We start from the raw sequence: 26,840 nt of genomic DNA on the forward strand, positions 1-26,840 counted from the left end.
AAAAATTACATATTGTATAGATACTTAATGAGAAATAATAATAATAATATTCAGATTAATTACTATACAATACTAAAATTGCTACTATTACTGATAGTATTGTTATTTCAAACAGAACAATTATAATACAATTTAAGCTTCTAAATGCTGTCTAAAACATTTTTTCTAAAATGAGCATTTTTATCAGGCCCCTATATTTATGTTCAGATATTTTACTTTAACTGCATAGAAAACGACCTATACATTGCAATTAGAGTAAAATTACTGATCTAAGCAGCCTCATAAAAATGCACCTTTTAGATGAATATCAGATGGCACTTCTACATACTGTATATATATATATATATATATATATATATATATATATATATGTGTGTAATTATATATATATATAATTACATTTTAAACTTTAAAAACAATGGTGTGATGCTGCTCACTGGCTACTCGTCTAGCTTCATCTACAGCCAAGCTACTATTTTGAAAAAGTTGTATCAATTATCTATAAAATATGACAATCTCAGTTAGGGTGACTGCATCTAACTTTAACAAATACATTTACAGTAAATACACTAGAATACACCCTATGTAACGGAGTTGAATATATAGCACTGAACATTTCATTTAATATTTTGTGAATTGGTGAGTTGTTTTTAATCAGTTCATGTATTTGAACGGTCCAAACAAACTGATTCACTAGAATGCATTGGACTTTCCTGACATAAATGAAAAGCTGAACTGTATGTATTATATATGTGCCCTTATATACATTGCCAATTTAACAACTGAATGTGATGTTAAATATAACTTACTGTGTTTGTCAAGCTACCTGCTACTATAAAAACTGACACTATTTAACGGCTGGGCTGTAGAAAAATGTAGTGAAGTTAGTACTGTAAGTCGTCAGGCTACTAACTTGACTAAACATTTTTTGTAGCTTAGTTTTTTCAAAATAGTGTTGAGTGTTAGGTCAATCTTCAACACTGATTGCTGAAAAAAAACTTGTTTTGTAATACATGCATACTTGTCAGAATGATATTGGATATTTGATGAAAATGTAGTTGATCTCAGTGGATAAACTTTTGTTCTGTACAAGGTGGGATGTAAGTGGTTACGAGCTGTTTGGATTAGCTGAAAAACACAAACAATGTGTAGTTCTGTTCTGTTATCTCAGAGATTTAGGGGATTTACATTTGTTTGTTCCTGTATTAACTGAATTCACTTTTAATGGCACAGCTAAAGTGATGTAAAGGAGTGTTGATCTGGTTACACTTGCCTACAGGTATTAGATTCAGTCACTAAACTCGCAAAACAATATTGATGTTCTTATTATTAACCTTGTAGTAGCTATATGTGTGTGTGTGTGTGTGTGTGTGTGAGAGAGAGAGAGAGGGAGCGAGGGAGAGAGGGAGAGAGTAGGGATAAGTTGCTAAAATAAAGCAAGCAGAACAGCATCCAGTTGACCAGCACAATCTGTTTTGACTGAACCTATTGCCTGAAAAATTATTGTTTGTAAATGGTGTTATCAGATATGACAAATATGCAGGAGCAATTGCCTATGCAGAGAGGAGGACAGAGGGCTGCAGAGATGAATGACTTTTAGCATTGCTTCCCTGAATATTTCGGAGCTGTTATGTCATTTTGTTGGCAACAGTTTTGTAATGTTTTTTCAAGGAAGTTAAGGAAGACAACACATCTTGTTTTTCTACTGTAGCTTGGAAGTTAAGTATTATGCTAGTCTTGTTATTAGAGATAAGTTGTTTTGAACTTTGAGCAAAATAGTTGGATACTTGTCCGAATATTATATTTAAGTATTTTATGGTTTTGTTTCTTTGGATACAGTACCGTCACGGTACAGTTAATTATAGACTTGAGACTAGCAGACTAGCATAGCATAGAATTCTTTGTCTCTCTGCAGCATAATCATGTTTGGGCAATTTCAGGTAGGGGTCCCCACGGCAAGTTGCCACTTTTTACTTTAGTGACTGTTTCTTGGGGTAGGTTTATTGCTGTTTATGCAAAAACCTAAATGGACTTTAAAGGACTTTAATGTTTAAATACATGTGTTAAAATGCTTGACTTTGCAAGTATCCTCGGTAACACAGTAGGTCTTAAGTGAAAGCAAACAGCTGAGATAGAAAACACGTGTGTAGCACTATATTGGACCTGGGAAGCTCTTAAAGTGACAATTCTGTCATTCATGTTATTCAAACAACAAAAAAGAGAAAATCTCACTCCTCTTGACTAAATCACTTGTGTAGTTTTAATAAGAAGACATATGTATTTAATTTACACAGTGGAAAATATGCAGTGATTTAATACATTACAGAGGGGGCCTTCAAGTCTGAAGGTTTGAGAACCTAAATGGATTTCAACAAAGCAAAAGGAAAAAAAAGATTTTTACATAAGAACAAGAGATTTAAATTTCTTCTTGGTCTTTTTTTCTCTCAGCTATGCAGTGACTGTTCAGGAGTCCTACGCTCATCCTTTTGACCAGATCTACTACACCAGGTGCACCGACATCCTCAATTGGTTTAAATGCACCAGACACAGGTGAGCATGACCCTGACCTTTGAACTACAGTTGTCATGATTCTGCTCCATGGCAACAAGCAGCACTCTCCTACTAGACACATAAAAATCAAGGTGCCGGTGTGCCAGTGTCTTTATTACCAAGTGTTAATGTTACCAGCTGTGATTGTAGTGGTCAGAGTCAGGATGGAAATGGCCGTTTGACTGTCATCCGCCATTACATTGGTTTTAATTGCTGCATTAAAGACTTTATCATCAGTGTCCCGGCTAAAAGCTGTGGGTTCAATGAGTCACTGTGCTGCAACGTTGCATTCAGAGGCAAGTTGTCCTTCACTGAGTGTGGAAACTTTTCCTTAGCTCACTTTAATTATGTTTATTTCTTCCCTTTCCACCTCTAGGGTGTAGCTTGGATTAGACACAAATAGAAAAGCTAACGGTTACACTAGCCAGGTGCATACCATAATGTCCTTGTCTCTCTGCCCTTGTGGAGTTCACCTGCCTGGTTTATTGATGTTCATGCTTTCTCTTGAATGTTTGTGTATTTCTTTGCATCTCAGGACCAGCTACAAGACAGCTTATCGCCGTGGGGTGAGGACCATGTACCGCCGGCGTTCTCAATGCTGTCCTGGCTACTTCGAGAGCGGAGACTTGTGTGTCCGTGAGTGTCTTTCATATTTCACTCGCTTATTTCCTCTTAAATCAGCACAGTTCAATTTCTGTTTCTTGCAAGTGGTTATGAGCACAATAAAAGCATTCATCTGCTTGAGCAATGTCCTCTTAAGCCTTGAACCCCGCTCCTTTCTCTGGAGGCATTCATCAAAATCTCAGCCATCTTTGAGGCATTTTTGCAACTGCATATTCTAGGCATAATTTGTGCCTTTCATTACTGGTCCTACTCATATTGGGTTTGCTCATATTTTCCGTTTTAACACTGCCAGTACGCCATTACAACGGTGTTAATAGCATTCAGTTATCGCTCATTTTTAGAAAAAAAAATCTTGAGTGATTCACTGCAAATACATTGTCCTAATTCCTCCCGTTCTGGAGATAATACGCTAATTAAGGAAATAACAACTGTCCTTTTCTGTGGTCTGAATGATAGATTTTAGCGATTATTTTATGAGCAGTGAATGTCAAAAATGTCAGCTTTTATACTAGTTTATTGTCTTTTGGCGCTGCCAAGACTGTAAATGCGTGTTTTGTTTCTCAGGATTGGTGATTGTGTAGACCAGACTCATTATTCTTTAATGTGTTTTAATCACGAGTGAGCGAATCCTGTCAGTCAGCTCAGACCTTTGGCTCAAACAGTCCAGTGGTTGTTTGACAATATGCAAAAATCTCTGCTTGAAAGGACCTCGCACAGGACCGTGTCAAGGTGATGAGGTAAATGACAGTCTTACCAAGCTCCAGGGAGAGGATAAAAATCAGCACACGTAGCTTAAGAGCAAATGGGATTTGATGCCCTCACAGCTACTTGGCATTATTAACAAGAGGGAAGGGACGGGCCTTCTGATGGATGTCTGTTTCTGGATGGATGGCTAACTATGGACAGCTATGTCTGCATGAAACTAATACCTGTGGTCATGTTTTTAGGCTTTAAATATGTAAGGTTATGATAAATTTATTCAGTCTCAACTCGGTGTCCACTACTAAAGCATCTTGACGTTAATAAGCATAATGTCATGTAATTCTTCAGCCTGTGCGTTTTAAATGGACTCCCATGAGAAAGAAAGAAATTAACAGCCTACATTAAATTGTGATATGGGCCGCTGTGATATTCAACTCTGCAGGAATCATAAAACTTTAGTTCCGTTCAATGTTATGAAGAGAAGAGGATGAGCTGCAGACGGTGTGGATGGTTGAAATGCTGATTACTAACCTGCGATGCTGCTATATGAATTCACACTAATTCATAATTAATTTTCATTTTAATTCCACCGTATCAAAGAAAATTTTACACGTTACCATAGAAGGAGCCATGAGACCCAGCAGCTGTTTTGCTGTCGTCGTGTCACAGGGACCTAAACAACATAGTCAGTCTTTGTAGTTTGATTTAAAAGCCTAATCATTTACATATGCCACAGAAAACACTTTTTATGATCCAAGGACATTTTTCATTTTTCGGTTTCACACCTCGCTCTCATGACAGCAGGTATTGAGCAATTTGATATTCCAACCAGTTATTTAATTGATATATTTGCTCACACAGTTACTCTTTTTAGCTTTAAAAGGATTAATTCATCCAGAAATTAAAACTCTGTCATTTACTCACCATCACTTTTTTCGAGACCTATTCATTTCTGTGGTGGAACATAATAAAGTTATTTACAGCACAATGTCCATTGTCCACTCCCCCCGACACATTTTGATTATCTACTTATATAATATAATATCATATAATGGAAGAGAGCACCATGAGCATTCTTCAAGGTTTTGAATTTTGAATTGCACAGAAAAAAATACGAAAATAAATACTTGAACGTGAGTAAATGAAGATGCTATTTTAATTTTGGGGTTCACTATTGTTCAGTTGTTATAATTAAACTGATTGACCAAATGACCAAATCCTCTTGAATTTTTTTTAATGAAATTTATAATATTGAACAATAAGTGAAAAAAGAGAGTAATACATGCATTGTAACCCTCTTGTAAATCAACAGCTTGTTCACCAGGTGTTGTTCTTTCGTTACTAAAGGTCATTATATAAAGGAGGAGGTTTCAACAATGACCTCTAGTAACAGGAATTTTTTTTATGGCTGAATGAGAGTGACTATGGTCTGTTGAAGATAAAGTTGATCTTGTGTTTCTGTCCTTATTGAGTGGGATTGTGTCCAGCTCTGTCTGTAGCCTGAAGGCACTGCTAACAACCATGGGATTAGGTGCAGCTGGGATAGGGATCAGTTTTGACATTGTCTGGTGGTCTAAGTGGGAGAAGGCAATGACAATAATCAATAATGTTCTCATTACCACACAATAGCTGCAACAATTTCATGTTAACAGTTGTTGCTGTAATGGAACCACACCATCTGTGGAGAAGATGGTAGGCAAAATTGTTTCCCCTCAGTGACCTCATGGTATGTTTATTGCCTCTGTGCTGTTTAAATCATGGCTGAACATGGAGTTGACTAAAATATACTTTATAAAACGAGTAGTTCCAAATCTGATTGGTAAAATAGATCAAATCAGTTGATCATTTGCACAATAAGTCTACCTAACATGCAAACTTTTAGTCTGATTAATTGGCGGAAGAATTGTTTATTGTGAATATTAAAGGGATAAAGTATTTCACCCAAAAAAAAAATTTCACAAAATGTAATTCCAAACCGTTTAATCTTCAGAAAACCAAAAAATCTAGTTATTTTTTGATGAAATCCAAGAGCTTTCTGAACCTGCATAGACAGCAAAGACACTACCACATTCAAGGCCCAGAAAGTTAGTAAAGACATCGTTAAAATAGTCCATGTGACATCAGGAGTGCAACCTTAATTTTATGAAGCTACGAGAATACTTTTTGTGCGCAAAGAAAAAAAAAACAACTTTATTCAACAAGTTATCTTCCATGTCAGTCTTTTACGTGCGTTATTGTTTCTCCTCTAAACCCCGCCTTCTGAAATGCATTGATTTTTACAAGGCTCGATTTTTACATTAGCCAGCTATCCAGTGCGTTGTGATTGGCCAAACGTTTTAAGCATTTGATGGAAATGTTACACCCCTCAACATATACTGTTATGGTGTGTCCCGGTCAGAACACCGGCATGACAGTACAAAAGCAATAAAACCCATTACTAATGAGGCAGTTGTTGCATCCAGTGGGGACATAATTACTGATTATAATGACTTATACTGTCTTTTTACATGTTGCTTTGCATATTGCCACATAAACATAAAATCATGATAGTGCTACTCTACACTGCTCAAAACTCGCTATTGAGTCATCAAGTGGCAAATCCTTTACATATGTTAACCTACTTACATACCATGAGTCAGAAGTACCAGACTGTCCTTGCAAAGAGTGAGGAACGGCCCATGGCCTGAGTGAGGAACAGCCAGGGGCTAAAGTGAGGAATGGCCCACGGCTAGAATGAGCAGCAGCTGGCGGCTATAACGTGGAACGGCCTTCGGATTCGATGAAGGAGCGGCCGGGGGTTGTGGCTGAACTCCACTTCCTCCACAGTGAAAGCCAATCCGGCGATCCACAGCACAAAGTTAATGTATTTTCTCAGCGACCAGCACGGATCAACGAAGCAGATATCATGCTCTTTTGGAAGGTCAAACAAAGTAGTTTCACTTTCGCAATGAAACACACAGCTTCTCCATGAAATTGCCCTGGCAGCAACGCCTTCTTTCTTTGCGTGAACATTTGGGTGGCATTTTGCAAATCTTCCCACATAGTGACGTAGAGATGTGGGGGCGTGTTTAAATGAGCCATTTTAGGGGGCGTGGACAAGTCTTAACTTTTATAAAGAATATCTCTTTGGAATTTAGACTTTAGTCTTTGCAACTTTACAGATCTTCTTTATGCACCAAGAGCTTGTAACACTCCAAATAGAAAGGAAAATCTTAAATCACATCATATGACCCCTTTAATTTCTACACTTTTGCCTATATTTGTTAGACGTATAGTAAATAGTGCACAGGCCAAACTTGTCGACCGACATTTGTTACCTGTACAACCATGAGTGAAGAAATACCTCTGTACAAAGTTTTCAACAAATGTAAATTGTTAAAAATAATTATTAATCTAGGCATTCATTTTTTTGTTCCGACTTCATTTAATTTCCTGGTATAATTTAACCTTGTATGTGAGGTGCTAGCAAGAAGTCTAATAAGGTGTTTTTGTGCAATGGTGTGGTCACCTTAGAGAGGTCTGTGGGTTTTCATTTTTCTTTTTTTTTTTTGCTGTATCTGCTCTGTGAATAATCCTACTGCTCTCACTGGCAGGATTAAAAGCTTTGTAGAACTAGCTATGTTAAGTTCGCCGGGACAAGAGAAGTTATTAAAGCCATTTTCATTACATGTATGTGTATCTTTGCTTTTCTTCTCAGTCGGAACACCTCAGGGTTTATCCTCTCGGATGGGCCTTTTATGAGCTGCTTTCCTAGTTGAATCAGTCCCTTGTGCATTGGCTGCATTTTAAAGGCATAATTCATTAATGGCCTAAACCAACACAGCCTAGTCGCTTTGAAGGCAACATGTTTGCGGGTTGCCTTCTGTGTCCACAGGGAGGTCAATCAAACAAGACTTTCTCTTGTTTTATGTTCCCGCATCATGTGAGTCATTTAACCTGCATGCACTACTCCTATCAATCCCAAACTGTCAGTGGACTTAGTAGTGAAGAAAGCCAGTGAATCTGTTCCTCTCATAACACTAGCAACTGTTTTTGCAAGTGTGGACTATTTGCGTGTAATGTTGAGAAGGCGATCTTGCTCATACTGAGCAAAAATGACTTTGCTTTTGCAGAGGGAAGCCGTACTTGGGGCCAAAGCAGTTTACACCATCTGGTCAGAGGAGTCTCAAATAGTTAGTGATGCAGTATTAATGATGCTATGTGCATGCTGCAGCTTCTTGCTGGAGAATTAGATGCTCTAATGAAGTCCCATGCACCACCGCAAAGTAGAATTCACGTCTTAGTTTTAATGATGGATTAGATATTTGATTGCAAATCCTGTTTTAGGTTTGTTATTTAAAATGAATACACTGTACTAGGATATAAAGCAGATCCTTTATGATAAATGCATATAGTAATAACCTTGGATTATTTAGGGTGTTAAATGATTGACTGATTGTCAAACTGTATGTTTAAATCTTTGGCCGGACGAGTATTCGGTGTAATAATGCATGCCAATTACAATTAGCTCTATTGTTACACGGTATGATAACGCCAGTGTGTAATGAGATTAGCCTTTTATCGAAATGAAAGACGTAATTTTTCACCACAGCCTGCAGACATAGACTTTTTCTGTGTGGAAGGAAGAAGATTCATTGAATTTTAATTAAAATGCAGGACCTATTTTCTGAAGTATTATAGACATGCACATCAATTCAGCTCTCGGGAGAAGGCACGCTTTATCCTTTCACCTACGTTACATAAATTAATTTTAATTTGCTGAAAAGATTTGACAAATTAGCATTTCGTCTCTGTTGTCTGATCAGAAATTGCTGATTGTAACAAAAATCAATCATTTCATCACCAGAGTTTTTTAAACCTCGCTTTTGAGCACGTTGTGTGGCTTCATTGATTTCAAGAAGTCAAATTGATGTCTTTGTCAGCAAAAAATGCGAAGGATTTTTTTTTTTTCTTAAGATGGAGGAGAACTGGCATGCTTGAATATCAGGTTTTCAGTGCTGTGTAAATCCATACTGCATTATTTGCCAGTGGCAGGTTTAGCATTTTCTGTGTGTGGAGCATTTCTGCTCTAAGCACCCTCCTCTGGGTATTTGGGATTCTCCCTCTCTCCCATCCCCTTCCTGTGCTTATGTCCAATATTGAGGGCCCAGGTGAAGGCTGAAAGAGCAATAATCTATAGCCGTGCTGGCCTGGAATGAGGGCAAGTCCTGCCTCATCATTTACCTAATACAGCCAGCTTTAGTGTGTGCCAGAATCAAAACATGCACACACATTAATTCACTCTTATGAGCGTGATTTATTTGCATGACAAAAATGTTTAAATTCATTCTGAGAGGCTCTTTTCAACTTTTTCAAACAAGAAGGTAATTTGCAATGTCTGCATACAAACAACTTCTGGCACTTTTGTGGAGTTGAGTTTTCTTTCTTTTTGATATGTGAAGGTCACATTCACTGTGAGGTGTAGATTTTTTTTTTAATCCAGACTCAATTTTATTCTGATTTTAGCTATGAAAATCCATTATAATATTTACATTTTTATCATTATTGTCAGACAGCTGTGCTGTCATTTCCATGACAACCAACAATTTTGCCCCATAATAAAACAAAGAAAAGTCAAAGTAAATACTTTAAATATTGTTTGATCTGTGAAGAATTGCTAATGTCCTAGTCACTATTCTATTATTAGTGTATATGTACATATGCATGTACTGTATATAACTAATGGTTTTTATTTAATGGTTAATTGAAAAATGTAACTAGTGGGAGTGTGAAAATTAAACATTTTAAGATTTCTTTTCACATGGTATAAAAGTATCCATAGCTGATTCATATAGAAACCTTAATTTGTGTACAGTGCATTTTAAATGCATAAAATCTTACTCTTTTTCATACTTAAAAATATAAGAAATCTGCAGCCCTTTCCCTCCGTATAAGAATGCATTGTACTATTTCAAAACAATTTACTGGTAAAAACCAGATTATCATAAGCACCACGAAATGTGTGGGCAGCTTTTGCCAAAATAATTCACTGTTCCCGAAGTGTTGACATTTAAGATTTGTGTCATACTTCGGGGCTCCTGTGAACGTGACAGAACTTGAAATATAGCTCCTTACTGAGTGGCTCTTGTGTGGTTTGGAGGAACACATTGGAGTAGAAGGGGGGGAAAGAAGCCCAAGTACCAATCCCTTAGTTCATTCTGAATTGATTTATTCAGATTAGCACGCACTCCACTGTATTGCTATATAACACTTTATGAGAACCTGAATTCATTACCTTTTGAGCTTGTATTTAGGTTAGAAAAGGTTAGGGGAGACTTCTCTCACTGTTTTCCAAGAGAATCATAATATGTGTATTAACCGGACAAGATAAATGCTGGTCATCACATTGTGTTTATCAGGTTTCTTTCAACGGAATGCATGACTGGCCACATTAGCTTTCTGTTATTTATAACCAACCTTCACATATTTCATGGTCAAAGATAAGGACATACCATAGCATCTGACACGTTTTGGTTACCTTCTTCACGCTTAAATCTCTAGTAGTACATGCTCTCTTCCTCCTATACTTGGAGAGTCACTGCTGATTCCAATCAAAGTGGATTGTTCCAGAAGCTTTGGGGGTCGACTGTTTCCTGACTCCGATAAGAGCCTGTCGGTTTGAGTCCTGCTGGCCAGGTGACCTTCACTACCTTAAGCATTATTCATTCTTAACGCTAACATATTTTCCCTCTAATTCATCTTTTTCATCATCCTGAAAAAGTAAAAAAAAGAAGACTGGCAAAAACTCCATGTAGGTCATTTTATTACGCGTCCGAATCCAAATATCTGACTGAATGCGAGGGCCAGGGCAGGAATACTAATGCTACAGACAATCAATTGGATGCTGTGTTGTTCAATAGGAATGATCAAGAAAACTGCACACTTGGTAAACAGCACGAAGGCTGGCTGGCGCTGCGTTAGAGTATTGTGGCAAAGTGCAGGCTGATCAAATTTCGAGGGATTTACAGCTTGTTTCCTTGTGGCTGTGGCTGCTTACGTCGGCTCGTTTTGCTCTGAACAACTGGTTCACGTTATAAACTGAGATGTTGACCAAGGGCTCAATCTCTTAAGAAATCATTTAGCTTGTGGTCAGATTGAGTATTTTAAACGTGCGACCATAAGAAGTGCTTTACTCTGCTGTGTTCGACAGCACTAGCGAGGAGGCATCGGTGACAGCCATCTTTGGAAAATGGCCAGTGTAGTCATTATCCTCCATATCAGCACATCAGCAGACATTTGCGGGCAGCTAAATTATGTCTTGCGGGAGGTCCAGACCTGCAGTGTCTGGATAGCATCCTGTGCTAATTCACATTCCTGTCTTATGCAAGATCCATCCAACAACTTATTTGTGTTTGGACCTCAAGCTCCATTTACTCTCTGCAAAGTGTTTTGCCAGAATCCTTTTCTATTTCTGCTGTGTTTAAAGCATTCTTTGTCTTCCTGTTCCTTTCTCTCTGATAGCACGATGTACCGAGGAGTGTGCCCATGGTCGGTGTGTGTCTCCTGATACATGTCAGTGTGAGCCAGGCTGGGGAGGACTGGACTGCTCTAGTGGTGAGTTCACTCTCTCATTAACTCTGAGAGCACAGTTCACTTCATTAAGGCCCTCTCACTCTCACATAGTTAATGGCTGCATCAGTCCCCAGACACCACTGCAAAGCTACCATGTTTCTCACTTACTCGCTCCCCTCTCTTCTTTTGCCAGCTGTATTAAAAAGTAAAGCTGGAAATCATGAAGGACAAATGAGATGTGCAATCAACAAGTTACTACTTCAGCTAAAGCTCTGAGTGGAAAAAAAAACTATTTTGATGAGTTATTTCTCTGACTATGGAATTATTCCATGTTCTGTCAATTTGTTAATTGTCCCCAAAATAGTGTATTATCCAGCTTATTACATAGCTACTTGCCACATATTAAATAAATATACAGAAAATAGTTGAAAAATTAGTTGAAATATTTTCTTAGCTTTTTAAAACCAAATATGCCAAAAAAGAACCACTGTTCCTAACAAATGGCATTGAACATAGACAAACTTTATACAAGACGGACATTTAAGGCATAATGTACTTGAGGACTTGAATTGTTATTTGAGAAGGAGGCATTTTAAAATCTTAATTATTTATTACCTTAAATCTATAAAAGTGGTATTATGGCAACAAGATGAACACTTCTACAATATTACCACAAGCCTACTATTAATACTGAATTCCTCTGGTTTCATTTTAAATTAAATATGCAAAATGATGGTAGCTGTGTTTGAATTAGTATTCCAGAGAGCTGTGTAATAAAAAAATAATATTAAAATGTGTGTGTGTGTGTGTGTGTGTGTGTGTGTGTGTGTGTGTATGTATGTATATTGAAAAAAGCTTTTAGAAATATAATAATGATTATATATATATATATATATAAATAATCATTATTTTATTTCTAAAAGCTTTTTTCTGGCTTTTATCATTAATTTTACACATTTATTTGCACTCAGTGTTTTACATACATTATACAGACCACAATTACAACATCAAATTACTTGCTTCATGTATAGGATGTAAATTCAATCCAATGATGAATTGTTTTGTCAAAAATAATTGTGCTTTTTTTTCTCTGTTTGATTGACAAGCTTGTCATGTGAAGTATTTAAAGTTTGAAAGTGACAGCAACAATTGCTTGCTTAATGCAAGAAACTGTTCAGAAAAATCAATATAACAGTAAAAAGTATGTTGTGTCTTGCTGCATGTTCTGCCATTTTTGCAGTTTTTGTTATTTTTGTAAAACTGCTACTACTACTACTTTAAAATCTAATCTAAATTCATTGTTGACTATTTTGATTATTGTTTATCAGTTTTTTTGATTAGTTGTTCCAACCCTATTCAATACAAAGCTAGTCAGGGTGATAGATGATGGATGGGCCAATGAATAGAAGAGTGGATGGTTGAATAGATGGGTTGATTGCTGGATTGATAGTTTGATGGAGGTGGGATGGATGGATGGGGTGGGTGGACAGGTGAATGGATAGATGGATTAGACGAAGCTGGCCTGTTTTCTTGCCCCAGTACTTGCTGAAATGGTCTTTATCATAATTAAAATGATAAGTAGTGCACAGGGTAGAATCAATCTGCATGTGAAAAACAAACAGACTGTCATTGGATCCTCAAGATGAATTGGTTAACAGGCCTTTACCTCAATGGCTGAAACATTGCGGGACAAAATAGGAAGCCATCGACATTGACTCTCTAATCAACTAAATGATGAAAAAGCAGGTAGTAGGAGAGACTAGAGGTTGAGAGAGAAAGCGGTATCGACTTGTTTAATATTTATGTGTTGAGAAACTTGAAGGAAAAAGGGACAACAAACTAAAGCTCTTTCATGTGAGGAACAGCAGGGGTGCAAACTTCTTGACCTTGCTGATCTGTGCTGATGTAGGCACGTTAATAATGTCCTTAGTTGTTTTTAGTCCAGCATCGATAACTGATGCACAAGCTCTCGTCAATGGACATGACGCTAATGTTCTCATTCAAGATGTGTGTTTTGACCCGATTCATTAAGTTTTCCAGCTTGGTTGTGGTTCACTCGCTGCCGGTGAATGATGGCTGCAGAAGGTTGTGCATGGCTCTATGGGCATTTTCATTAACAAAGGAGCCATTTCATGATTACCAACAGTCTGTAAATCAGCAGCTTTCTTTTGGAGGCACCAGCCACAGTAAAGGAGGCAAAGACACTAAAAGGCACTAATGACCTAGACCGATTTTCTATATTACACTTTACACATGAGTTTTAGCAGGGTTCCTCGGTGGGCAACAGAGGAAAGGAACCCACCTCTAAAGCTCAAGATCCTCCCCTGAGTATCTCTGTGTGAGGACCACTCATTTATTCTGAGCAGCTGCTGTTCCGTACAAATCCACCTTATTAAAACAGACCTGGTGATTGAGACAGAAGCATTATTCATAACTTTCGTATTTCCATACCGGGCGTTTGGCCAGGCTTTTTCATTTATGAGCTTTCATCTGTACAAATGAGAAATGGGAGCCAATTTTTAAATTAAATCTGACCTCTTTTTTCACTCGTACATAAATGGTGCATCTTTTTTTTTGGCCATTCAATGTAAATTTCTCTTCTCCCTCTCTCTTTCATGAGTGCTGGGAACGTCGACTGTCCTGGGGTGGATTCTGTCATCAGGATCCTGCGAGCGAATAGAGACAAATAGTCATAAATCGTTAATCACAATCAGGGCTTTGGGTCACTGGCACAAATGCCTCCCGGTTGAGTCAATGAGAAGGTATGAGAGTGAGATAAAGCCGAGTATTATGTGCATGCTGAATGAATGGAGTATATAGGATAATGCTAAGCAATAGGGATGATATGGTTATGAAAAACAGAGCTGCTTTTGGGCAACTGAAGAGCTTGAGAGTTGAAGTGACGAGCTTTGCGCTGATGCTCTGGAGCAGCATCAAAGAGGCTGGCTGGCATTACTGGAGCAGCACCCACTAGGAGTCTGCTATTTGGGTCAGAAATGAAAACTGGAAGGTGGAGCTTATCACCCAGGATGAAGGGATAGAAATGAAATGAAAGAATGAGAAAGAGAGGGAGGGAGGTGAGTAGAAGAGGCCTGTCATTTCACTCCCGCTGAGGTCAATCTGCCATTGCCTAAAGACAATGTAGCCATCACATTTGTCAGACTGGAAATGCGAGATATAACCTCGGACCGTCCCGGAAGCTTCAGGTGCTAAAAGTCACTGCAAGGTCATCGGCGACATAAATGCTTTCACACAAATCCGAATTATGCTCTTACAGTGAAGCACTTGTCTGACACAGTCTATTTCAGATTCCAGTCTCAAATTTATTTCTGCTGCTTTGGCAACAGAGTTTCATTCTATTTGATAATTTGTTCAAAGCGTGAGAATTAAAGCTGGACTGGAGGACCAAAGAGAATGCTTGGTTTGGGGAGTTTTTCCAGAATGCATCTTCAGATTTCTCTATTTCATATTGATTAGCCTGGGGTGAGGATGGATGTTGAGTAATAGATTTTGATACAGTATCTCAGCAGCTGCAGTCTTTATGATGGCAGAAAGCAAAAATCTTTCTAGTTTGTCATTATGGTCTGAAACATGCATGCCAGCTTGGCCCAAAGCTTTTATTAAATATGAATAAACATGGAAATGAGTGCTACACCCACATCAACATACATGCATATATATTTTATTCTGGTTTAGCGCAGTCAATCAAATGTATTTGTTCAGGGCATGGGACAGCATTTGTAGCAGTGGCATGCAGTGAAAGTCTGAAATGGGGAGGCAAAGCTGCCTCTATACAGTAGGTGTTCATTTTCTGATGTATGCATGTTCTAGTTATGTTTGATGTTTGCAGGTCAAAAGCATTTACTTTACACATAGGACTATTAACAAGCAACCAATACTGTAATATTTTGTAAGCCTGGGGTTTTCAAATTGGGGACAGCCAAAGCTGCATTTATTTAATAAAAAATAGAGTAAAACAGTAATATTGTGTTATATGTTTTTAGAATTAAAAACATATTATATTTTGAAATGTAATTTATTTCTGTCTTGCCAAAACTTAATTCAGCAGACATTATTTCAGTCTCACATGATTCTTTGAATCTTTTTTTGTCAAATTGGTGGATGCTTGGCATCAAAACATTTGAAAGGTTTTCAGGCTGTTTATCTTTTCACTTCACTTTATGCTCACTTAAAAATGACAGCTTTACTTTTCTTATATTATTTTGCTTGCTTGAAATATATATATATATATATATATATATATATATATATATATATATATATATATTTAAATAATTGTTTTTAATATTTTTCCAATTTTATTTTGTCTCGTCTGTCCTTTTCAGTAATATTAATTCCATTAAATACTGTATTTACTGAAATAAAACAAATCAATTGTTTGTAGATTAAATGTATGTAAATATTATTTTAGAATTTTATTAATTTTATGTATTTTTTTGCAAATTTTAAACTGTGAACTGTGCGCAGTGCTAATGAGATTCCCTGTGAAGTTACACAATATTTCATGATTTTTTCCCCCACATTGCCCAGTCAGGGTGTAGAGTGGGACATTTGCATGGCAGAATTTAATTGTCAGGTTCTGTGGCAGCTTGACTGCCATGGCAACAAACAGCAGGACCTATTGGCAACTGAGCAAAACATTATTTCATTTTAGGTGAAAATAAGCGGTTTAAGAGTGATCAGCTTTCATGTACAAATCATAGCAACCAGTGCTTATTTTTAACACTTCACTTACCTTTTATCTTCTATACTGTTATTCAGCTGATTCATTTCAGATGGGAATGTACGTACTGTGATGCAGTCCCTCGGACTGACTGTTTGGTTGAGTCAGGTTGTGATGGTAGTTATGCAGCTCACTCTCAACTAATGACTTCTAATGGCAGTTGTCTTGGGAAGTGTTTAGGAGCCAATTTTTCCGCATAAGTGCAGGTTGTGATGATGTGAAAGAAACGTGTGCAGGTTTGAAGGAAGGAGAAGTGCAAGGGAAGGGGTCGCGGGGGGCCTCGGGGCTCACCTGCTCACGACACCTCATTTATCAACAGAGGCCCTCAAACAGATGGTGCCATTCCAGATCCGCACAAGTATGTTGACATGATACGGCGTCAAAGTGAGAGAGCGACTTGAACGTAACTGAACTTTGAATTTAACTGAATTGGATTAAATGCGACAGATGGATGGAGTGATTAAAGTTGGGGGAAAAAGGGAGAGATGAAAATTTACATAGAAGAAGCAAACACCACAAAGAAATCGCAGACCTATTCAGCGTTCAAGAGAGGGCAAGAAGGGAAAGCTGGCAGGAAAGAAGGACACACTCTCGCCGACTCTCCTCTGTCATCTACAAAGCAGTTAAATAAATCATTCTCTCATTCCCTATTCTCTCCTCTCTTTGCCTCCTTTAATCTCTCAGCACTGCTGCTGCTGTGCTCTCAAAAGCTCCAAATACAGACACTTCGCACCAGGAAGTGCTCTCAGCTCACACTCATAAGAGCTTCATTGCCTTTGTTTTATGTATATATGTGTGAGGCTCTTTATGTAAGAGAGTAAGGAAAGGAGATGTATACATTATACATATACATTACATGGTGGCCAAAAGGTATGTGTAAATCTGCTTCTAATTAATGGGTTTTCAGCCATTGCTATAAGTAGAATACCTTTCTGTTCCAGCATGACCGACCGTCCCCCTGTGCACAAAATAAGGTGCAAAAATAAATGGTTTACAGAGTGTGAAAGAACTTGACTGATCTGCACAGAGTGTGACCTGAACCTCACTGTACACCTTTGGAATAATTGGAAAGGTAATTGCAGTGCAGGTGACACGGCCATTTATTGATTTTACTTTTCGTTAAATTAATCGCTGATGTTATGGTAAGTTTGATGTTATGGTAAGTTTGTTTTTAATTTTGATTTATAGATCTATTATGATTTAATCATGAATTAATGGATTGGTTCGTTTTATTTTGGTATTAGCTGTACTGTATATCAGCTTTTTTAATCTTATTAAAAGGGTTTTTCTTGTTTACATTTTACACTTATTTAAATAAGTATACATTTTAGTTTTATAGGCCCTATAAATCTTCCCAAATTCAGTTTTTTGTTTTATTTATTTATTTTCTAATTCAGTTTTTTTTTCTTCTACATTTTAATGGGAAAATGATTAATGATTACAGAAAGCATGTCTAATTCATTGAAATCATAAAACGTACACAATTTCGTTTTCTGGATTCCATTTTAACAGTTAAATTAAAAATAATGAATCAGAAAGCATGTCTAATTAACTGAAATCTTAAAACTTACACGATTTATTAAACAATGTAATTTTCGGGATTCCATTTTAATGGTTTGATTAAATTTTAATATTCAAAAGCTTCTTTAATTAATTGATTTCATGAAAAAAACTATTTATTTATTTATTTTTCATTTGTTGTGTATTTGAATTTTTCTGGTAAATACTTTTTCTGGTACCGCGTGTCATCACCATTCAATCACACAGAGACACGCAGAACATGCAGAATTCATTTTTAAATAGCATTTTTGCAGCTTAATATTCACAGATTCATCCAAAATTTGTCAAATTCCATGACATTCCACGTTATACAGTAAATTCTATTATTATGACTTTGCAATTCCGTCGAAGTTTTACGCATCGTAGAAATAATAGGACCCTAGTTTTGCTTACTATATCTTTTGCTTTTTGAATAATTTTTGGAGTTTGTATGTACAGTGAAAAAACATTAAATGAGGGTTCCTCAACTCTTGTCCTGGAGGGCCAATGCGCTGCAGAGTTTAGCTCCAACCAAAACTTCTCCTCACAATACAAAAGAAAGATCTTCTGCTATTTCCATATCATCGCAACTTAAATCAAAATGTCAAAACTTGATCTTTCAGTGGCGAATTCCATGCCTCTCCAATGATTTTATCTTTTTACATCAAAAAACATATTTTAGTAGTAATTAGGGTAATTTCTATCCTGTTTTCCACCCTTTCTTTGAAACATGTTTTGAGAGGTATGGCACATTCAACAGTTTTGCATAATTAAAATAATAGATGGACACTGCTGTGTTGTACGTTCATATCAAAATGATCTGTAACTGACAAAGCAATAGTGACACAATAGTCACACTTGTGTTGTGACATTACTGTCTGATCCAATCTAGTCAGCATTTCTCTTTTCGTTTCAGTCTCTCTAAAAAGCCTGTAGAAATGTGTCTTGTTTAAAAGCAGCATGTTGAGTTCTGAAACTTAAAGGACTAACTTATGGAAATTTGATTTATTTGAAATCTCTCAATTCATGACTCCTTTAAATTTAAATCATTATTATAGACTTACCGTATTGAACCAGGTTAAGAACACAGGTTTTGAACACAGATGATTTTGTTATGTATTTGCTCAAAATTCATTATGTTTTGCCCCAAAACGTCTTCCGAAATGTACCTTTAAAAGAAAGCCCCTTCAGCCAAGTTCTTAAATCTATTGGAAACCTTCCCAGATGAGTGGAAACTAGCTTCAAAGGCAAGACCAACTCTATAAACTCTCATGTTTTTGAAATTAAATGCCCCCAAGTATATAAATATAGGTGTGTTGTTTGGGTGTCCACACACTTTTGGCCTTTTAGTGTGCGTCCTTCTTCTGGTCTAGTGGTGTGCATGCAAAATCAAAAAAGGTGACAGAAAAGTCCAGAACTTGATCACTCATGGTAATTGCACATTCCAAACACGGTGACAACTCATCTGTCTCATCTGTAAGCACAAATCATTTATACCGTGCTGGAGGAAAAACAAAACTTAATCAGTGGGATACCTCATTATATAGCTGAATGAATGTGATCGCTCGCTATGTACAGGGTTTCCTAAAAAAGCCAGACGGCTTCACTTTCTCACGGTCCAAACCTGCACCTTTGGAAAAATTGCCATCGATACAGACTTTTCTCTGACTTTGAAGAATCAAAGCGTGCTGTGAAAGGTGGCGAGGGAGTCAGATTCGCTCTGTGACCTCAACACTGCCCAGGTGTTTGTGTGTGCGTGTGTCTGCAGTCTCAAAGTTCAGCCCCTCGAGCCTTGCAGACTGCTCACTTATGAGCCAGCGCTGCGTCTCTGTTGTCAAAAGCGAGGAACTGGGGGCTACTGTTTGTGACTGACCCCGAAACTCTCTGGATGAGGATGGAATAAAAATATAATAGAGAAATGGCTGAAAGTCCTTGAAGGGAGTTTGCACCAATCATTCAGGATTCAAGGTGTGTGTGTGATTAGAGCATTGATAGATGATGTGTTTTTAAATAAATTGGTTATATTAATCACTGTAGTAGTGTTTTTAATGGCTATCGGTGGAGTTGAGAAGGCCATGTGATTGTTCCCTACTGTTCGCACTTATTAATTGACCAGCTGTAATGGGCCAAACCCTGTGCCCTCTTTATAGGCCACTCTCGCACACACAGAAGCTCCCCAAAACTATCCCTATGGTATTGTATAGCTCAGCCCTGAATGCATTTTTGCTTTCCTACTAGGAAAGTAGTTTTTTCATCAGCCTTTTGTTGTATTCAATCACAATTAATTTTAGAGTAATGTCCCATACGGCCTATTGTAGGATGCATATTTCTCTGCCGTGATTATTTCCATATTGCACATTGTTGATAACAGCAATATCTTCCCTGAACACAGTCAGCGGCTTTCTCGAATGAAGGCTTTTTAGAAAAGGTCCAGCTATTTTGATGAGTGTCGGAGATGATAGCAGCGCCTGTGATTGCACAGGAATCATTTTATGCCTCCCTTCGCTGGATATAACCATCAAATAGATGTACACAAAGGACATAAAGCCAGATTTTAGAATGTTATCCGTAGTCTAAAAAGCCTTTAGGTTGCGTAATTGAAAAGCTCTATCACTTCTTTGTGGGGTCTAAAATAGCTAAAATGTTGTGATGACAGGGCAACCACAAGCTGCTTGCAGCATACTAATGTAGGGCCGGGCTCTGCTGTGGTCATTTCATAGTCTGAGTCACACTTGATTTTGGGGTTGATTTCCATGTTTATGAAGTTTAGCACTACAGGATTCAATTTATTTCATTGATCATTACGTTTGATGATCTCTTTACTCGCTGTGATGTTAATTCTCCAGCCTCTGAGCAGAAATTGCTCTTGGCATTAGAGGTCATGTTGTGATGAGGTGAAGGCAGGAAAGGGAACCGGATTCTCTGCCTAATGGAGCTGTGGAGCACATTCCCCCGCACAACTCTCTAGGCCTTGATTTCAAGGGTACCTGCAGTCACCACAGGTATTCTTTATGTGGATTATTGTTGGGTCATTTTTGTGCCTTTTGTACAAGATGCACAGCTGTAATTTCAAGTATTTTTTATTTCAGAAAAGTCTGGCTAACCTCAGGCTAACCTTTTTTTAAATTATAACTTGATTGCATAATGACAATGAACACGATGGAGCCTAAGAGGGTGCAAATAAAGAGCTACTGTAAAGTTTGCCCTGCTAGTCCTTGATGTGTCAACTTCAAGTTAATTTTGATACTTTGAAAATATTTTGGCTATGAAAAAAAGATGGAATGATGGAAAATGAGACAAACCAATTAATCAGATGTATGATGTATGATGATGTCTTAACTTACAGCAATTATTTTTGCAATATGTAAGTGTATCAGTGTTATTTCTGTATACTTTATATGCAATTAGTTCATTCTACAATTTATTAATATTTTGAATTCTTTATTATTTTAGTATTTACAAATTTGTTTTGTAATTTCAATAATTTGTTCTCTAAATACTGCATTTCTAATTTTTGTTTTGTTATAGTTTTAGTAGTTTTAGTACTTCAACTTATTTCAGTTAGTATATAGTTAGTATAAGGTGTATATGTATATATACATTTGATAGTTTTATCTTTATTTTTGTTAACAATAGTCAGCAATAATAATATATATAATATATATGTTTTATATAATGCATATAAAAATATATGTTTTCTGTAAATTTGCCCCAATGTTTTGCATCTACTCAGCTTTTATGGTTAAGGGATACATTTTGATTTATTTATTATGCCTCAAATGACTTCCAAAGAAGTTTTGGCATCTCAGTCTGTTCTTGGTACTGTAAAGTACAATAAATAGTGATATTGCTTGTTTGTTCTTGGGGCACTACCCCATGATGCCTTGCCTCTGCGGTGTCCTTGGGTGTGCTTGGCTGATTATGATGTTGAGGTAGGTGGTGGTGGGGTGGGGGGGTTATAGTATTAGCGGTATGCTGCCTCGGATCCTCCTGCACCTGCAGTCTCCTGATGTTTAACCCTGCACTCCATGGTAGTGTTGCACTGATTACTGGCCGTCCTGTGGGACATTGATTGTCCTGTTCCTCTCTGGCAAACCCCACACAATGCTGACGAATGAACTCCTGGCCCTGCCAAGTCCAATTAACTGTCAGTGCTGCATCGACGGGCCCCCTCCGTAACTGAGGAGAGGGAAGAAAAACAAACTTTTAATCAAATTGTGCTTCGGGCCCCAAGGTAACTGGGGTTTTATTCTGAATTCTACTCCATTCTTCCCTGGCGGTTGTTACACACTTTCTTATTAAAAAGTTGGTTGAGAGAACAATTTGTTTTTGCATGATTAAGGACAAGGAACAACAGCCTTCACATTTTAATGACAGTTTTCAACCAGCTATAATGTATGAACTATATATTTAACATATGTATCTGTTTAGCTTCCAAAACTTAGTTGGCTCCCAACGGAGACAGCATTTTAAAGCGTAAGCAGGCTTCCAAAATAAAGGCTGATCCAAACGGCAAACAAATTAATTTGGTTTCCTCTCAAGATGCTTAGTTTTAGCCAAAATGTAAAGTAGCATCACATCCCAGAATTCATTGCGACATGCTTAATGAAAATTATATTCAATATAAATAAACATTTCATTTAAAACTGAAAAAAAAGACACAAAATCATTCCATTTAATTGAAAACAAATTATTAAGCAACATTTGTGTGCTAAGGACATTTATGCTTCCTGCTAACATGTTTAGTCTTCTAGGTTTTGGATTAAAGCTGTAATTTGCAGTTAGAAGATAACTTGCAACTTCTTTGAGATAAAGACTAGATGTGTTATTAATTTTTACTGTGGCTTTATAACCTTGAAGTGTTCTGTTTCTGATTTTTTTTTACATTTACCCGCCAGTTTAGAAGTTTAGAAGCAGCATCTTTGCTATTTCATAATTTTTCATTACGTCTTCTGACCGACTGAGCTGCAAAGGCAAACAGTCCTGTGCAATACTCTTTGGTTTTCTTTTTTTTAAGGCTGAGTACAATGGCTATCTCTGTGAACGTGGCCTTGCTAATGCTCCCAAGGTCATGATAAACTCCAGACTGGCTTGCTTTGATTATCCTGATGCAGACATTAAAAGCCCTGAAATTCAATTAAATTCCTGCCTTTTGCCTCTGAGCAAAAGGGAAGAGGCATAGAAAAAGAGGGAAAGAGAAAGGCCGGTGTGCATTGGTAAGGTTTAATAAGAGGAACAAAGGCATGGGGTTTGTGATCTTTGCGTCTGAGAAAGGGCATCTAGACGATAAGGTTCAAAGGAGAGTTTTAAAGAACGTTTAGTTCCTTCCACGATTTTACACTCGTGCTCCTCTTTTAAATAAACTCCATAGGAATCCAAGGTTACTCTCAGGGCTGTAATAAAAAAGTGTGCTGTGGAATGCCTCAAACTCGTTTGTTTTGTATGAAAAGAACTATAAATAATTGTGAAGACAAAGACTTAACTGAAAACTCTTAATCAGTATTGTCTTGTCATTCAGTAAGTAGTATCTTTTAAACAATACGCATTACATAGCAAGCATAATTGCATAAAATATTAATATTTTTTTCTCAGAGAATATTTATTGAATTAAGTTTGTTTTTCTTGCCTCATTGGCAGAATGCTTTATATATATATATATATATATATATATATATATATATATATGTGTATATATATATATATATATATATACATACATATATAAACATAAACATGAAATTGAGAATATATTAAATATGCAAATTTATAAATTCAATTATATATTTAATTAATCCATATATTTATGGATATTTAAAAATATATTTAGATTGTATTGTACTCTATACTCTATATTGTTTTCTAGATTCAATTTGTTTTAATGATAATCTTGATATTTTTAATAGAAAACATGAAATAAATGCTGATTAATTAAAAAAAATTATTCGCTGTATTGATGTTGACAGCTGAGTTGAGAAATGTTGTGCAATGAAAGTCTACCTCCTGTAAGATTATTTTTAAATATCTTGTCCAGCATTGATTCTTTTTTCCCCAGTTGTGCATCTACAAGAGTAAATACCAGCTATCGTGAGCCAGAATAGTTTTAAGTCTGATTTAGATAAGATCATTTGCTTTTGTTCATCGGGAATAAAAAGGATCTTTTCCTCAGCAGATCAATACTGCAGCCTCTCTCTAGTAAACTTTACCAAAGAATGGATAAATCAGATTTGTTTTTGTTTTTTTACATTCTATTTGTCTTCTTGTCAGACATCTGCAACTCTATCTGTCATGAAGGAAGTAAAAAATAACTGCATTGGGAGTCTTGTGATTGCCAGTTGTTCTCAGTACCAAGCAGTTTTATTGCCATGCAAGAGATCATGACTAATAATCCATTAACTCGCACTACAACTTCCCCAGCAACAAGACTTTTTTTTTCACGTCTATTTTTGACTGTCAGTTAGAGAAAGGGATACACAATTGATTTCTCAGGGAGTCACTGATGTGTACCTTTGACTTCACTGTGACTTTGAGAATCCACAGGAATAATTCATGGGCCCCGGTGAGTTCCCAAAGACGAGAAGAACAAAACTGCGTTCAGAGATCTTGCTGCTCATTCCGGATAATTCTGCGCCTCTGAACCTGCCAACCTTTTCCGGAGAGGCTGAGACTCTCCTGAGGGTTCTTCATGTGACTGCTGAGTGGATGAGGGAGGAGAGGGACAGCTGTGATTGACACACATTGGCCACTTTACAGGACCCTTAGACCCCCAGAGCCCCGACAGCAGAAGCGGTTCTTCTTTCCAAAGCCTTCTTCGGCCACTGAGACTGTTCTCTTACCTCCACTTTCGCTGCTGCAGTCACTCTGCTAATGAAGCTTTAATGTGGTCCTTGCTTAAGTGGGTAGCTCTCTGATGGAGCTCAAGTGGCTGTTTCCTGCGAACCCATTATTTCTCAAAACACCTTAATTCTTAGCATTTAAATTTTAAACGGCTGATTGCATGGGTTATGGTTGATTTAAAACAAACCACTTGTTGTTACAAATGCAACAGAAACGTCTCTTCTCATTTCAGCCTAATGTTGATGTAAACACATGAAGTCATTGTTGCAAAGATAATCTGCTTTCCCCCACAAACTGATTCAAGCGATGCTCTCTGACCCTCTGATGATGCGCACGTCATTGTTGCTCTCCCAATTCTGTCCTCCATGTTTAATCTTCATGGCCCTGGTGGGCAGACGGCCACCTGCCGAGAATCGTAAACCCCTCGCAAAGATTTATCTCCTTACAATGAACATTAGCATAATGTCAGATCATTAAAAGCCAATTATACTGATCTGTGTGTGTACGTGTGGTGAAAAGTGTTGGGAAAGTTTCTTGGAAGGAAAATGTTCATGCTTTTTCGCTGTAGTTTTGGTGTACTGATGTGGTGGTACATCCAGAGGCGCTCGCAGGATCTTGATCCATGGTTCGGAGAAGAACGCTAATGGGCTTCAAAATCTCAACCCCCATTCACTGCCATTATAAAGCTTGAAAGAGCCAGGACATTTTTTAATATAACTCAGATTGTATTTCATTATTATTGTTGTATTTATTGTATTCATCTGAAAGAATAAAGTCTTATACACCTAGGATGGCTTGAGGGTGAGTAAATCATGGGGTAATTTTCATATTTGGGGGGAACAATCCCTCTAAAACTTTTTCATTGCGCATGTAGTCAACTTTTCCCATTTCCCTTGTAGCTCTGCTTAGTGTAGAAAATCCTACAACAGCAGTAACAGGCAACTTTATTCCCACAGCTGCAATCGGAAGCAGCAGGCAGTGGATTGAGAGAGATAATTCCACCAAGAATTGTCTATTACTAGCCTTTGTATTTGCCTGTAGGCATATGCATATGCACGCAAAAAATGCTTGCGGTCATAGGAAGACTTTGCCGTAGCCTTACACGAATTCCATTTATGAAAATATTTGCTTTTTCTCACACTGCATAATTTAATTCAAATTTATTTACATAGTGGTTTTCCCAATACATTGTTTCAAAGCTGCTTCACAGAAAATTTATGTTTCAATGTTACAATCAGAAAGTATTCTCAGTCAGAGATAAGTGATGTCCATGTGGCAGTAATATACTACTAGTGGCTACTAAACATCATTGAGTTAAACAGACACATTGAACACTGCTATAACTAACATCCTTCCCAACACACCACGGCATTGTTATTGTGAATCAATTTAAAAGGAAACACCAGCATGTTTAGCTATTATAGCTTGCTTTTCCAGCTCACTCTTCTGTGCATGCTCTATATAAGGCTTTTGTATGAGATACTTTCTTTTCACATAATATGCAGTATACTATTGCCAGCACCTGCAGAATGAGTTCATGCTCAATAGGCTAGCAGCAAACCCGAGGAAAGATATATAACAACCTCATTTCTGTCCTCCCCCCTTACCAGTTTTCAGCAGGTGCAGATGCCATGGAAACCCATAATGCATTGGCAGTGTAGGTCAGGAGAGATCTTCATTCAGCATTACTCTGTCATTGTCCCTGTCCACACATGATTTTTAATTGCCTTATTCTGGGTTTTCATTTCTGTTTATTTGCTTTGGCATAATGGTCAAGTGGTTCTAGTAATGGATTCATAACGAGCAGTCTTCTGGTTTACAAAATATATGCAAACCAATTGAAAATTTCCCAGTATTAGAAGACTCTTCCTCTTGTATTTTGCTTCTTGCTTTATGTAAGTGTTCTGTAGCTTTTAATAAAATGCTATATTGAAAAAAGTAGTCGTTTTTACAGAAAAATACAGTAGAATACCACAGTAAAAATGTTTACTGTAAAGTTACTTTAACCGTTTAGTGAAAAACTATAAATGGTTTGCATTATATGTAATTTTACTTTAAAATACAATCTCTCTTTTTTTGCAATAAAAAATTAAATTGCTATGCTATTTACAGTATACCACAGTACATATAGTTATATTTTGTATAATCGATATGGGTCTTTTGGTTCAGTATGTATTTGTACCAAACAATTACAGCATTGTTTTAACCACTGCATGAATTGGAAATTTCCAGTTTTATATATTATTACTTTTGATAAGAAACAAAATCTAATCTTTCAAATTATGCTCTTTTATTA

At 37.0% G+C, this 26,840-nt stretch overlaps 1 protein-coding gene across 2 annotated transcripts in view; it reads left to right on the forward strand.

Annotated features, from left to right (window-relative positions):
• LOC132101526 (multiple epidermal growth factor-like domains protein 11) overlaps positions 1 to 26,840 on the forward strand; it is a 106,404-nt gene that overhangs the window by 24,573 nt on the left and 54,991 nt on the right. For both annotated transcript variants that reach the window (XM_059506558.1, XM_059506557.1), the window contains 3 exons: positions 2,449 to 2,550; positions 3,086 to 3,186; positions 11,377 to 11,469. In XM_059506558.1, coding sequence (XP_059362541.1) covers positions 2,449 to 2,550; positions 3,086 to 3,186; positions 11,377 to 11,469 — 296 coding nt within the window. The remainder of the gene's footprint in view (positions 1 to 2,448; positions 2,551 to 3,085; positions 3,187 to 11,376; positions 11,470 to 26,840) is intronic.

Source organism: Carassius carassius, chromosome 23 (assembly GCF_963082965.1).
Source record: "Carassius carassius chromosome 23, fCarCar2.1, whole genome shotgun sequence".
Taxonomy (NCBI): domain Eukaryota; kingdom Metazoa; phylum Chordata; class Actinopteri; order Cypriniformes; family Cyprinidae; genus Carassius; species Carassius carassius.